This window comes from Pleuronectes platessa, chromosome 17, assembly GCF_947347685.1.
Source record: "Pleuronectes platessa chromosome 17, fPlePla1.1, whole genome shotgun sequence".
Taxonomy (NCBI): Eukaryota; Metazoa; Chordata; class Actinopteri; order Pleuronectiformes; family Pleuronectidae; genus Pleuronectes; species Pleuronectes platessa.
Window position 1 is genome coordinate 15,947,120 of NC_070642.1, and position 15,802 is coordinate 15,962,921.

At 44.0% G+C, this 15,802-nt stretch overlaps 1 protein-coding gene across 5 annotated transcripts in view; it reads right to left on the reverse strand.

Annotated features, from left to right (window-relative positions):
* The window catches only part of utrn (utrophin), a 169,993-nt gene that overhangs the window by 12,473 nt on the left and 141,718 nt on the right, over positions 1-15,802 (reverse strand). For 4 of the 5 annotated variants that reach the window (XM_053445855.1, XM_053445854.1, XM_053445857.1 and 1 more), the window contains 4 exons: positions 13,745-13,881; positions 8,173-8,211; positions 7,613-7,678; positions 4,545-4,610 (listed from right to left, as the gene is read on the reverse strand). In XM_053445855.1, the coding sequence (XP_053301830.1) occupies positions 4,545-4,610; positions 7,613-7,678; positions 8,173-8,211; positions 13,745-13,881 (308 nt within the window). The remainder of the gene's footprint in view (positions 1-4,544; positions 4,611-7,612; positions 7,679-8,172; positions 8,212-13,744; positions 13,882-15,802) is intronic. The other variant, XM_053445856.1, reaches the window with a different exon arrangement.

Consider the following 15,802-nt stretch of genomic DNA (forward strand, 5'->3'; position numbering starts at 1 on the left):
AAGAGAAAGGGGTGGAGAAATTAAAGAGAGAGCGACGAGCGTAAAGGGCAAAAATATGAAAGACAAGGAAAAGGGGACAGCGCTGGGGAGAGACTGGAAAGCGAGAGATAACCAAACAAAAAAAGGGAGGAAGCTGAGCGTCTCTGCCCTCAGATTGTGTCCTGAGGCTCTGATGACAACATTGTGCTGTAGCTGGAGGTCAGAGGAGGCAGGCAACACTGACTTCCTAATTAAGGATTCCTTTTAGATAAAAGCTGAACAGGACTGAAATGAAACAAGCAGTGAGGCCACACACAAACGCACACGCAGGCTCTGAAAGATCAGAAAACACAATCTGAGGGACCTAAGTGTGCAAATTGGCCAACGCAGTCATCCGTGTTGTATCCGTGTCGCCAGGAAGACACCTCCCCCTGTACAGTTGTGCAGTTTGGGGATCTTTCTGAGAGTGTGCGTCCTCAAAAAACAACCACGCAGAGTGACAGACAAAGAGGCTGGCGTGGAATCAGCTGGAGGCAGGAAAGAATAAATCTCACAATAGAAGAGAGGAGAGACAATCAAACACTCACAAACCAAAGGCATTAAAAGAAGGAAGGGGGAGGAGAGTTATTTCTTAGCCGAGGAGTGTGACAGCACAATGGCTCCATCGGCTGAGGGGACTGTTTTACTGTGGTATCTACCAAACCACAGTGCTGCCATTTGAACAGAGGATTTCAAAGTCACTTCTACTTAAAAGTGGGACACGTTGGTGAGTTAAAAACAAGGATCCTCCCCCGATTCTGTCCTTTTCAAATGAATGCAAATAGCATTTTATCACAGCACAGTAACATTTCCCTGCAAAGACCTGCATTAACATCAGCTGTAATAAAAACGGTTTTCACAAGTAGCAATTTCCATCAAAGATGATTCAGCATTAATTAGCTCATAGTCACAATTAAGAGTCAACGTGTAGGGAGTCAATTAGGATAAGTATCCTCCGTATAAGAATAAATTATTTCCGTGCAAAAACAGCAATAACAATCCATAAGAGGATAAAAAGTTGTATAGATGTGCTTCATCTTCATTTCCAATTAGTGCTACTGTTTCGAGCGCAATACACATATTTACATTATCTCTCAGAACCCAAGCTCTCCAGTGAGAGGCTGGTCATTATATAATACACAGAAAAAACTAATTTAGCTTTGAACACAAAAAAGTACAATAGGATGAAGTACGAGTATCCGTTCCAGATACGCCTCTTTGAATGGGCTGTGGTGATGCTCTGCAGAATCATATCTGTCTTTTCTACTTCAGAATGAGTGAGTTCATTAGTGAGTTCTCCTCAAGCAGCTCTTTGAGACACTGTCACTTTTTAGTTTGTATGTTTGTTGTGTGCAGAGGTCTTTACAGACGTCTATGCTGCAGAGTGAAGATAGAAAACCTTGTGTCTATCCTACCTGGTTTATCTGCAGCAAAGATTTTTATAGTACAGATTTGAGAATTGTAGTAAAGATTATAGAGAATTTGCTTAAATAATGTTCAGGTGTGTGGTTTTATATAAGTTTCAATGATTAACAATTGACTTAACTGGTCGTATCTTATTATACATTCCATGTCGGATATGTCAGCGGTCTACGAGATCTGCGTTCCACAGACAGACAGACAGACAGACAGACAGAGAGACAGAGAGACAGAGAGACAGACAGAGAGAGAGACAGAGAGACATACAGACAGAGAGACAGAGAGACAGACAGACAGAGAGAGAGACAGACAGAGAGACAGACAGAGAGACAGAGAGACAGAGAGACAGACATACAGAGAGAGAGACAGACAGACAGACAGACAGACAGACAGAGAGACAGAGAGACAGAGAGAGAGACAGACAGACAGAGAGACAGAGAGACAGAGAGACATACAGACAGAGAGATAGACAGACAGACAGACAGAGAGACAGACAGAGAGACATACAGACAGAGAGACATACAGACAGAGAGACAGACAGACAGAGAGACAGAGAGACATACAGACAGAGAGACAGACAGACAGAGAGACAGAGAGACATACAGACAGAGAGACAGACAGACAGAGAGACAGACAGAGAGAGAGACAGACAGAGAGACAGACAGACAGAGAGACAGACAGACAGACAGAGAGACAGACAGACAGACAGACAGAGAGACAGACAGACAGAGAGACAGAGAGACAGAGAGACAGAGAGAGAGACAGACAGACAGAGAGTAAGGAAGACAGAGAGACAGAGAGACATACAGACAGAGAGACAGGCAGGCAGACAGGCAGACAGGCAGACAGAGAGACAGACAGACAGACAGAGAGACAGACAGACAGACAGACAGAGAGACAGACAGACAGAGAGACAGAGAGACAGAGAGAGAGACAGACAGACAGAGAGTAAGGAAGACAGAGAGACAGAGAGACATACAGACAGGCAGACAGGCAGACAGGCAGACAGACATACAGACAGACAGAGAGACATACAGACAGAGAGACAGAGAGACAGACAGAGAGACAGACAGACAGAGAGACAGACAGAGAGACAGACAGGCAGACAGACAGACAGAGAGACAGAGAGAGAGAGACAGACAGGCAGACAGAGAGACAGACAGACATTTGTGGAAGAAGACTGTAGATACAGTACACACGCACCCAGGTGCTATATTGTGCTTCATGCCGATAAGTACAAAGCCGTTCTCGTCAAACGTGTTCTGGAAAGAAAAAACTGACCAACATTGAAATTTCCTTTTCTCTCGGGCTATTGTTCTCCTCTTTTCTTCCCAGCTACATTTTAGCTGCTGTTGTTTTTGCACAAAAGCACAGAATGAAACTCTCAGAGAAATGACACTGATGTATAAGTGAGTGAAAGTGGTTGTGTTTTTCTCCCTCTGCTGTTAAAACCATTAGCCTTCATCCAGCCATCATCTTCCTCACCTCATTAGTGCTTCACACACTTCTGTGATCGAGCCTCTGTGTTGTTTCAGAGCTGGCAGGAAAACATAATGGCTGCTTCTGTTAAGTAAAGCCTCAGTACAAAGGAGAAAAGCTAGAGCGAGGAGGAGGAGGAGGAGTGGGGATAATGTGTTTGTCCCGCATTACGAGTATTTTGAGCAGAAAGTAAATCCACCTCTGCCTCCACCTTCCCCTGATTTTCACTTTCTATTCTTCTCTCCGTCTATTGATCAGCTGAAAAGAGGGAGATCGGAGAAACGCAGCTTTTGGGAATCTTCCATCGAAAACACCTTCTGTTCCTGAAGAGCCCTATTCTGAGAAGCAAGGTCGGAAGGAGGTGAGGAGTGGGAGCAGCGGTCTGCACAATGCACACAACTACAGCGAGGAATTCAACCCACAACATATGGATGATGATGCATCACTTCATCTCCACTGAAGACTCTCAGAGGGTTTGAACATCTTCCCATGTGAATCCACTGTTGTGCTGTAACACTTTATTTTTGAAGAATTTCTTTTTGAAAGCCTGAAAACTTCTTAGAAGCAATCCTTTTGCCCTCGTCTCTCTTTTGTTGCTTTGTGCTACTTTCTTACTTTAAAAAAAAAATTATCTGCACACTCAATGTCGTACATTCTCTTGCACAAATGATGGATTTCCATGATTTTCACACACATATCAACCAACTGATGATTTCAAAATTTGTAAAGAAGATCTAGGATCAGGGAAATCTTGAGATCTACGAGGCAAGTGACAAGCACTTTTGTTTCCACACACGTTTCCCCTCCTTCTCTCTTCTGCTGCCTTTGCACACTAATCTATTCTAAATGTTCAGACTCTGTGAAGACGATCTGGGAAATCTTGAGATCTACAAGACAACAGCAAAGTGACAAGAGCTTGTGTCCGTGGGCTCAGAGGGCGTTTGAACCTTTAGAGCTCATTCCCCTGATTAGGATCTGGGTTGGGAAGACAGACTAATGCACCCCCCCTTCAACCTGAATAGTCTGTAGGAGACATGCACATGATCACAGCAGAGACTGATGCTCCCTATCAGCTCCACCCACCCCTCTGATTTCTTCCATGTTCTCATCTCCTGTCATCAGAGATAACCGGTCGTTATCAGAGATCCTGAAACCAATCACTCCCACTGCTCATTGTTGACACTCTCATCCATTACATTTGTCCCACAGCCCACTCACCTTCCCGTCTTACTCATTCACATCCCATTGTCTTTTTTCTTCCTGACTCAACATTTCTACTGCTCTTCCAGTTCTCTCACACGCTTTTCAGGAATGTGGAGGCCAACTTGTTTTTTTGTGTTTGGCTGCTTTTGATAAGTTGAAGCCAGGAAATGTACGTGGATCTGTCACAGCAATATGATGAAGCTAAATATCAACAAATATGTAGATAGAAAAGCTAAATCAGTGAGAAAAAAAATGTAATCTTCAGCTTCCAAAGTGTATATATGGAAATAACGAGGTTTCCATATATGTTTGTAGACACGTGGTAGTTTAAAGCAAGTTAATATTCGTGAAAGGTTTCTTGTGTCCCATGTTGTAAGAAATGTCCAAACGTGTCAAATGTAATATTAGAAATGACAAACACTTACATGCTTCCTGTGGCTGAGCTGCTGTCTGTGGGCAGGGAGCCGTTGGAGCGTTCCATCTGGGCCAACCTGAGGTAAAAAAAAGCATCAGGGAGCAGCTCGCACAGATTTAAAATCTGTCATCATCTCATTAAATTTCTGAACGTCAGTGTAAACAAAGGGGGGGGGGGGGGGGGCTCAGAGGCACAGCGGCACACCAATGAAGATTTGTCGTCCCAGAGCAGGATAAATGACAAAGGCGTGAACCGACTATTGTATTTCTGTGTAGAGACATATTTAGAGGCCGTGTCTGCAGGAGCATTTTCTCTGGTCATAGATCCGCACAGAGAAGTGATGCTAATGGGGCTGGTTCCCCCGATTAGAGCCTGTGTTCAGTCGAACTGTGGTACAGCAGCAGGGTTGTCCAGCAGGTTAATAATATGATCCACACACTGTACTGTGGGATGAAAGTGCACTAAACCGGGATAAAGGTGTGATATGTTGGTTAGATATACTTTATGCTGGAATTGCACGAATCAAATCATTTTAAAATGCAAATCTACAAGCCACAGTATAATCACCCACGTCAGCATCCACAGTTCGGTTCAAATTGTAATTCACACGCCTCGTGTCTGTGTCGGCGCTGATAAAACAGCGGCGTCAGAGGCACTGAGCGAAGGTTAATGGTGCGTGACCGACTGGAGGTTACAGGCCGAACGCAGCAGCGCCGCATCAGAGGACCACTGATGATTAAAGCCTTGTGATGAAGGACACGCTGGGGTCTGTTTTGACGGAGCTGTCCGCTTCGAGAAGATGAGATCGGAGAGATTCCCTCAAAGGGCTCGAAGGGATTCATGCGACGTGGGATACTTGAGCCTCTTAACATTCAGACCTTCTCTCAAAATCAGACATGACAGGTTTTCAGTCTCGGTGCAGCGGAACATGAGTTTGGGGATGTTGCCGATGATTTACTGCAGCACACACGCTGTGTACACGGGGGTGTGGATGTTCGCTGCAGCATCGTTTTGAAGTGGGTGTAGGGAAATAGGAAAAAAGCCACCGGGCCAATCTGTTGCTTCTCGGATCGCAGCGGTAAATCTATAATGTCAGCAGCTATGGTGGGAGGTAGCTGCATGTTTTCTAGGTTCACTAAGCGAGCGTGTTGACAGTTATCTGACATTTAATGTATGCAGGGTTTTTCTTTACCATTAGAAGGATTAGGCAGAGCGCCTACGCATTTTTACAGAGCTCCTAAATCAAGTGAACATAAAAAACTTGCTGTTCTGATCCGCGGAGCGAGGACACTGCATTGGCACCAATATTAGAAAATATATTAATTTAAAAGCTAGAATTAACGCCATGTGGTTGTGTATGCTTCTGTCAACCACTGCAGCTTCAGTCTATATACATGAGATCCCGTGACCTCTGACCTTTAAACACCAAAATAGAAATAGTACATTTTGGAGTCCAAGTGAACGTTTGAACTAAATCTGAGGACATTGCCTCAGCGTGTTTCTAAGCTGTGGCTTTCACAAACAAAATTAATGATATTTAAGGTCACAGTGACCTTGGACTTTGACCTTTGACCAGCAAATTCTAATAAGTGCATCTTTAATTCCAACTGGATGTTCTTTAACCTAATCTGAAGTCCTCTCAAGGCCATATTATGTTCACAATGGTCAAACGAATGGATAACTCCAAGAGACGTTTCCTCCGGCCACTGGCTGTCAAGGACGAGGAGGCATAAATATGAAGGTTGATTATCTCACTAGACTTTTCTTTTAAAATGCAATGACTACCAGTGCAACTACATTATTTTCTTGTTTGTTGCTTTACTTTTGCTAAGATACTGAGAGTTGTCCGTTCTATAGTGAATCTCTCAGAGTAAATCTGCATTATGAGTGTTTAATACGTCCGGTTTAACTTGCAAGAGATTCTGAAGGCTGCTGTGATGTGTTCGTCTCCCACAGAGGGAATAAATTCATGACAAGTGAAATCGAGTTCTTAACGTCTCCCGACGTCTTTACAAAATGAGAAAAATCCGTCAAACGGACGAGAATCCCGCCTGTCACTGACGATGAGCTCAAACAGACTGAGCCAGTAGAAAAAGAATCATGTGAGAAGAAAGACGTGAGCGATGAATCAACTGGCTGCAGTGGCTCAGGCAGCTGCCCAGCAGCCACTGGGACAGTGAGCTGTCTGCAGACGCTCAAGCGAACAGAAAGTTTGGTCGGCAGCCAAACGCTGTTCCATTGTCAGATGGTTGTGAGAGCTTGAGAAAGTTGCAGCTCACATCCATTCATTACGAGCCTTGTTGTAGCAGTGTTATTTTGTTTGGCGCACAGTGCGATCACTCACAAAGACTGTGAAGGATTTCTTCAGCACATAGAGCTCGCTCCATCAATGAGTATATTTGTTTCTCTGTTCTCCGAGCTAATGGGAAAACAACACCGGGAGTTGTGTTTGTATAGATACTTTAATAAGATTGGATTTCTGCTTCGTTTCAAACATATTCCGATGGGTTTTATTCAAAATATCTGCACTACCGGCTGCTTATGATACCGAATCAACTTTTTGGTTTTCATTTAATTTAAATCCGTCTACTGCAAATCAAATTTATCCATTTATATTTCTGCGGATCCTTTAAAATAACATAATACTGGGCTTTTTAACTTTGCTTTGATTGGTAAATGTAATTCCTGCTGCTTCCAGGCCGCTGCTGCTTTATACTTAATTCATGCTTTTAAAATCCCTGTACAGAGATTGGATTTGGTTTTTCTTATTGTTGTCAATATTAGATTATTGTTGCATAGTCATGCATTTTAAATGCAAGGTAAAAGAGAGTTGTTGTGAGGGAATTACACTCATTTCTTGGAAAAGGTTTGAAACAATAGAAAGTATTCATTTATTATTTGTAATAAATCATCTAAGACAAAGGAAAACACATTGGGTACGGTCCTTTAAAAGTTGGTTTCTTGTTCCATAATGAAGCTCTTGAGATTATTTTCACGTGCAACACAGTTATCAACTCTTTGGATGTGTGTGTTTGTGGCGTCTGACATGACGGGATGATGGCAGTGGGATGTGCGTACCTGCTGGCATACTGCTCTATCCTGGAATGGGTGTCATCATGAGAGAACTGAGGTGACGGGGACAGCCTGGAAATGAAGGGAGTGGGGGGGTAATGGAGATGAATCAGATTGGGCATGCTCACACAACGCTCGTTAACACACACACACACACACACACACACAGGCACATGCAGGGACGACCTATTTGCACACAGCCTTATGGCCCCCTCACAACATCACCTAGAAAAAAAAACAATCAGATGATCGTAGAGAGAGAAACAGGAGAGAGGGATGATCTACGTAGAGCGGTTGGATGGATTCTGACAGCCACTGGTGGGGTGAGCGACTGAACTCTAGTCGGATGCTCTAGAGAGGAGCAGGAGGTGGTGGGAAGGAGACAGTGGGGTGAGTTTTGTTTTTGGTTGCATGTTCAGCCAGTGGATGAGGCAGGCAGTCATGCAGGCAGGCTACATGCAGTGCAGTGGTGGCTAAGTTGGTGCGAGGACGTAGGAGGAAGTGAAAAGGGTGGTGCATTCCAGTCTGGACGAAGAGGTGCAGTTTCTGGTGGCGTGGATACTCACTCGTACTGCTCCGGACACATGCTGATGAGGGTGACGGGACTGTAAGAGAATCGGAGGAGGGAGAGGAGGGAGGGAAAGGTACCACAAAAACAGTTGAGGGTCAAATAAACACAGCAGGTGGAGGCAGGGTCTGGGACTCAACACACAGGGAAGTCATGAAAAACACACGGAAAACAGTCACCGGGACACGACACCACATGTTGCTCCCTTGTTGTGGCGTGTTGTAAAAACCTGCTTCACAATAGACCCGGGACAGATTAGATGGAGGTTGAGGGATTAAAAAAGTGCCAGTGGGCGCCTCTGCACTAATGGACCCTGGTTGTGTGGGTGAAAGCTTTTACAGAGCAGGGTTGAGTACGTCAGCTGCTGTTACATTAAATTATACGATATGGTCTTAATACACTTATTTTTCTCATTTATTTCCTGCAGGACTTAATCAACTGGCACGCCAAGGAATAAATATACAGCAGAATCGATTTTCGGGTTAATCTATTATTGACCACAAATATCAATATAATGATTCCAGATTCCCCTCCGTCTTATCTTCTTCACACTTGACATCTGAGTATTAAGGGCCCACAGGCTGTGTTAGCGAGTGAGGAGGTGCACAAAACATCGTCAAACTGTGCAAGGCTTCGATTGGACTTTGACTTTGCTGAACTCTGACCCGTGATATCTACTTGTGTGACCTTGCCCTCGGGGTTCTGGGGACTGGGTCTTGCAGTCGGCCTCTAGTTTCTGCAGCTCAGTTACTGCAGGTCACTTTTACAGTTTCAGAGAAAAAGCTGCAACCAGCATCACCACAGGCCAAACAAACAGCCAAGTCCAAACAGGCAGACAGCTAAAGAAGCTACTGCTCTTTAGTGGTTTTGGATCTAAAGCATGAACAAGCAGGAGGATAGAGGGAACAGTTTCAATTCTTAGAGACACACAGAATAAACTGTTATCTGTAAGCGAGACTGGACGACTTCTAATGTCATAAACACAAAGAATCGTTTGGTTTTCATGCATAGAAATCCGTGAGATAACAGTTGAGGTTGACGTTCTTTCCCCTTGCTCTTTTTGTTTGTTACATTAAAGCAGGGGAAACACAGTGGGACACGAGTGGCACGGTGGTTAGGATTCTCATGGCTGGGCGGCCAATACAGTCACACTTCTGTAGCTGTGAGGAGAATTCAAAATGTAGCCGGGGATTTGTGACAGAATAGAAGTTAAATAAAAGGAGGGGGCGAGAGAAAAGGAGAAATCGGGGTCGGCAGGGCAGACTGAGCTAACTACTGCGAGCGGGAGCTGGAGCGGTTTACGTGCCCCTGACCACGTCTTCCCCAGAAAGAACAGTCAGTGTGTTCTTTTTTTGTTTTTAACGAGAGCGGTGACAGTTTTCATCGGCGTCAAAAAGTAATAGGGCATCGTGAAGTGTAGATTGTTTTCCAGTCAGCGGAATTTGTCCGATACCAGAATCCAGTGACATTACTTTAACCTTCAGATGGGCACAGTTGAGCACGAGTAAAGGGAGGAACACGAGAAACAGAGAGAGAGAGAGAGAGAGAGAGAGAGAGAGAGAGAGAGAGAGAGAGAGAGAGAGAGAGAGAGAGAGAGGGTGGAGGAAATCACGACAGACCTTGAGAGTATTTGGGGTCTGACAAATGGGGCTGCATGTTGTGCCTGCTGAAGTATAATAACAGGGTGCGGTGCAGAGCTCTGTTCACTTTTCACTTCATTTCATTTCACTGGTGTCGCGCCTGAAGTCTGTACCGACGGAGCTGCAGTCAAATTCTGTGGCAACGAGGAACCAAGAATATATAATACAGTATTCATGAGAGATCACCGCCAGTTGAAATATTATGAGCAATTCAAGTCAACCGCCTTGATTTTCAAAAGAAAAACGTGCTTTAAGCAACAATTCGGCCTTTTTCTATTCAATCTGAGAGCAAAGGAAGAAAACTGAAAAGCAAAGTGAGTTTTCAAAATAACAAAAATCATCCGCTTCAGCTCCTCCGCCCTTTTATGTGCCGCTGATCAGACTGAGCACGAAGAGAGTGAGTGAAACTCAGTCGGGCAGAAAATTACTCAAACACCATCAGTTTAAAGATGGAGAGAATTTAACAAAGTCTTTAATTAGAGAAGGTAATGTCTTGATTTTTGAGCCTGTGGTTAGCAAATGTTAATGGGCCTTGGTTAAGCAATAAACACCCTCACGCAGGCTGTAAATCCCAGGCTGCCACAAACATTAGGAACTCTGTGTTTTCCACCTGCTTCTTTCAGAAAAGTTGGAATGGACTCAGAAAGAAGCTGAAGCCAAAAGATCTGATGTATGTTGTCATCGGTTTGTGTACTCGACACATCACACAGTGGGTTTTGTGTAGTTGAGCCCATCATGGTGCGGTGGTCTCTCTGTCACTGTGAGCACTGCTTCTCTCTGCCTCGCTCGCCCCTCTGTTCTCTCTCTGTTGGAGGTAAAGGAGCATCTGGGCCTGTTGACTCCTCCCCCTCCTCCACTGGTGACAGAGATACTCCTGGATGCATGTTTGTATAAAATGAATCAGAGAGTCTAGTGGACATGTTTTTGTTTTTGCATATGAGCATATATATACTATACAATCTATATAAATGAGAGGTTTTAATCTATATACAGTGTGTATGGTTGGAAGCAGATCATTATATGAGCCATTTGGAGGCTAAATTAATACATTTTGTATAAATTCCGCTGTGTCTGCCTTCATCACCAAATCGTCCAACCATAACTTTGTCTGTGGCTTCTTCCGAGTATGAAACAGACTCGGATATTAGCAATTCGTTTTTTAAGAAAAAGTCTGGAGCAACGAACTGGGACATTTTTCTTCTCACATACAGAAACCCTAGCCCTACTTACAGCACCCTAATCTACATATAGCGCACACCTTCCAAAGCAAAGGGGATGTTTCCCTAATGTAAAAAACTTGATCCTGAAAAGTATAAAGCAAAAAAAAAATTGTCACTAAATTCCAAATCCACGTCCAAAGCCATTTACCTCTCAACTAATGCAGCAGAGACCCATCCTCTATCTGGTGGTGTCGGGTGAAAGGCAAAAACCAACAGCGAGTGGGAAAAACCATTAGAACTAAGCTCTTTCACGTCAAATATAGCTGCGACAAATCAGAAATCCTATCTGCCGTGAAATTAAGCAAAGATTAAAGTGGGAGGTGAGAGTGGGCGGTGGTTCTGCTCTCTCAAGGTGGAGGGGAAACGGAGTGGGTGGAATAAAAAAAGTGATGATGATACAAGTGCAGAGAGAGAGAGAGAGAGAGTGAGTGCATTAGAACGGGCAGTTCCACAGCAGACGGTCTAATATTCTCGGCTGCCGCTCCAGCACTTGGAAAAATTATAACTTCTTAGAAGTTCTCTTTGTTAAGATGACCAAAGGAGCCTGACAGCGCATTAGAAAGGATTCAAGGGGACATTACAAAGAAAATCAAATCTCTTATTATTAAAAATACACAGCAGAGGGAAAGTGGAAAACGTCTATGGCGTTCAGTCCATTACTCAGCAGTCCGTCAACGAAGCTGAGAAATGTGGAGCAATCACTTTCTTATTACAGGCAAAATGGTGGCAAACGATATGATGTTTACCTAATCTGTGTAAATCCTCTTTATGAGCAGGGACTAGACCTCGCTCCAATTACACAGGAATCCATTTCAATTTAGGTCAGAGTTTTCATTTTCAGCGATATGAAGATAACAAGAGCCAGAAAGCGGTGATGCTGCACCACAGGCGTGTGAGTGAATGAGCATTATAACACTGATCCAGAACTTTTACGCTGCTTTAAAGCTAGAAATCACAATACACAGAGGCTCCTCACTGCGCGTTAAGCTCTCTCCAGAGAACACATGCCTGTGGTAACATGTGGATAGCTCACGGCTCGCAGAACAGACTCAACGCAGTAAAAAGAGATGGGGAAAATGATGGCCGTGAAACAGAACTAAATTTCCTCTAAGCCTCCATTCCCTCCTGCCATATTTCGAAAAGATCTCCACGTCCTCACCCGCTATTCCTCTATCTCTCTGAGGCATTTATCAGACAGGCAGCTCTGCAGGAGTCATTTTTCAGAGGAAGGGAGGTGAGAAGGGAGCGAGGTGGGAGGCGGGGGGGGAGGACAGGCGAGGACGGGAGGGATGAAAGAGGGAGTGCAATCCATCTGGGGGGCGACTGCGTGTAACTGGATGTCGGAGGGGGGGAAATGTATCGTAAGTGAACAGGTGAGTCACTGTGTGTGTGTGCGTGTATGTGTGCGTGTGTGTGTGTGTCTGTACGCGTGGACTTCTTTGAGAGTTTCCTGAGCACAAAAGGTGCAAAAGTAATTTGTGCACAAGTAAAAAGTGAGCACGGGCGAAAAATGTCCGGGTCTACCGTGAGGAGTGGCAGAGATAAAAGAGCTGATGGATAAAACGCAGAGAAAAACAGTGTTTCAGTCTCCGAGCACACAAGGCACAGCAATTAAGCCTTTGTCAAGTTGGAGAAAATGAATATCACGAGTCCTGTCACTTGAGTAAACTTGCCTCGGAGGCTAAAGTGTTGTAAATGAGAGTCTGTGTTGGAAACCGGCCACATGACGTTTTTTGAGATATGGGGCGAGCAGGGAGGTTAAATGAAAAGAAGCCATCAAGTTGCATTCTGGGAGGTGGAGGATCCCAAAGTTTTCAAGGGCTCGAGGCAACATCCACACTGACGCATTTTAGTGCATGTGCCTGGATCATTGTCTCTAGTTTATTCTTCTGCATAAAACACAATGTTTTCAGACTGAATCGAAGCCATCGTTACCTAACTTCTCCATTTTAAATCAAGGGCTGGTAATCCTGGAAAAGCAAGAGAGCGCCACACCTAAAAACATGAAACCAATGCATCCCACTCCTACGCCCCCCCCCCCCCGCCCCCCCCCCCCCAAGAAAAGTCCATTTTCTGTGACTCCCCTGTATCGTCTCTGCTTCAGGAGTTAGGGTCTGTCTCTCCGGCTGAAGACTCCAGGTAGGCTGGCGGGTCAGTTAGTGACAGACCTGTACACCAGCGAATAATGTGCTCCAAATGAAACTAACAGTCCTGCAAGGGGCCACTTCTTCCCTGACCGCTTTATTTATTGATGGCGGTCCGGTCGTGAAGAACATTTCAACAAGTGACTCTCTTCCTTTAAAGGGATCTAAACCTCCAGGTGTGAGAGCTCGATGTAAACGTAAAAAAGAAGATGCGTTTTAAATCTAAAACCTAAAAGTGTGGATAAAGCCAGTGTCACAATATTTCTTGACCTCTGCAGCCTCTATGTTGATTATTCATATTTGGATCTGTCTCTTACGAGTCCCAAACGTGCAAAACTAAAAATGTGTCTCAGTGTCCAGAGCGAGGACGTAGGACACAATCCCACGTGGTCACAGGGGACACGTTTATACTCTGAACAGGAACACAGCAACTTGTGGACCCAACAGACATAAAACTAAATGTGGTCTCTGGTTCATTCATCACTCAATTAAGACTTTTTATTGTACCTCCGCTCATCAGACCTTAGCACGGCCCCGATTCACAAAGACACTTATGTGTTACTCACGTTTCCATGTTGTCTCCTTCCAGGACCGTCTGCACCGGCAGGTAACCGAGCCGAGGATGTTTGGCAAAGTACTTCTTCGATCGGAATTTGTTCTTCAGCACTTTGGTGAAATCGCGCATGTCCTCACCTGATGTCGTCTGGGAGATACACAGAGAGAAAGATGGTTTAATTCAGTGAGAGTGTGTGTGTGTGTGTGTGTGTGGAGTGCACACATAAGCAGCATATGCATTGGAGTAGAGGAGAGCGTGTGTGTTGTTAATTAGACACTTAGCAAAGGTGTTCCTCCTGCAAAGTGCTTTCTGCCACGCAAGCAAACAACAAATTACCACAACAGTCCGACCAGAGGGTGAGAAAATCCTTTCCTTGAGGAGTCAGGCAACTAAAACTAAACACACACACACACACACACACACACACAAACAGATAAATGCGCAACTCCCTCAGTTGAAAGCTACAGTGTACGTTTGAAATAACATATTGACTTCCCTTGGTTTATTGACTAACGCACACTATTTGAGACGGTAGCATGAACAAACCATTAGCAAATAAAATACAATTACACACTGAAGCTGGAGACGGATTTGTGCAAGTCAACGCTGTGTTTCTGTGCGAGTTCCCTTCCTTTTTTTTGGGAGATATTTTCATTTTAACAACGTTTTCTTGCTTTTAATAGATAGTTACAATATAGAAACTGACAGGAAACAATGAAGCGAAAGAGAAAAGCAGCGGTGTGGTGTATGAGACAAAGGTCAAAACCAAAGCAGCATCTCCTCTTAGGAAAGGTATAAACATTGAAATTACAAGCAATCGATAAAACACAGCAGCAAATTTGTCTTCATCAATATCCTGACAAAAGCCCAGTGGGAACGATAGAAATGCCACTCCCGTAAAAAATCTAAACGCAATAAAAAAAAGAGGCAATATTGTGGCCGTAAAGTAAACAGCACAACGAAGATGAAAAATCCTATAAAATGACCAGAGAGTTTCATAAAAGCCACTATCCATCTGCAACTTTGATTCAATATGGACTCAAGTTTCCAAAGACATAAAGTGGAAGAGCAATTTGATTTGAGCACAGGGACACGGGTAAACATAATTATATATAACGCTCCCATTTTCTTTAGAGAAAACAAAGCCAAACAATAAAAAAAAAACTTCAGACTCTCAGGTGTCGAATAAAGTTGGGTTTAACGGCAGGATTTAAAATGACACAGGAAGTTGGTTAATAAGCTTTTATACAATTCACCCCCCTACCAGCCACCTACAGGTTTTGGTATTTAACTCTTGGAACAGCTTAGAACTGATGGACTCAAGCATTTTCTAACAAACTCCAGTGTCTTGTGGTTAAATTAATGTTTGTAAAGTTGGATAATACAGTATTTACGAAGAGCTTGACCCACACTGTGTTACTCCATATCTTGAAAGTAGTGAAGGGGATAAGATGTGTCAGTTTACTGGCAGACAAAGAGCTGGAATTTGAGGTAAATCCAATATTAACTGCATAAAATCTTGTGTCATATCAGACCTTTTGGTAATTTACAGGCTTCTTTGCAACAGGCTGCTGACATTAGCATTGTTTCTACAGCCTCTTGCACCAACTATTTGATCTGTATGATGGGATTTTGCATGTGAATAGAAAGGATCTGTGTAGGTGAGGGCGTTTGAGCAGGCTATTGTTGCCCCGCAGGTAAATCTGCATTCGTATGCAAATAGCCTTTAATACAGATTAGCCAAAATGTCCTCTGGACCTAAAACACCTGGGTGATAAAAGAAACTAGTCAGTCTGTTGAGCCGGATTTTCCCTGTCTACAGCCGAAGCCCCACAGTATTGGCAATTGCCCCCAGAGGCTAATTCCTCCTCAGATGATACACAGTGGGCTCATAGACTGCTGATTATTACGCTTCTGATGTGTCATCATTGCAGTATTATCAGTGTGGGCCGTAAATTCAAGATCTCATTATAAAAACAGTCCTGCCAGGCTGCTCAGATCAGTTTGATGACCCGCTGTAGAGAGTGTGTGGAAGCAATTACTGGGCAGGTCAGAGATACACTGATAA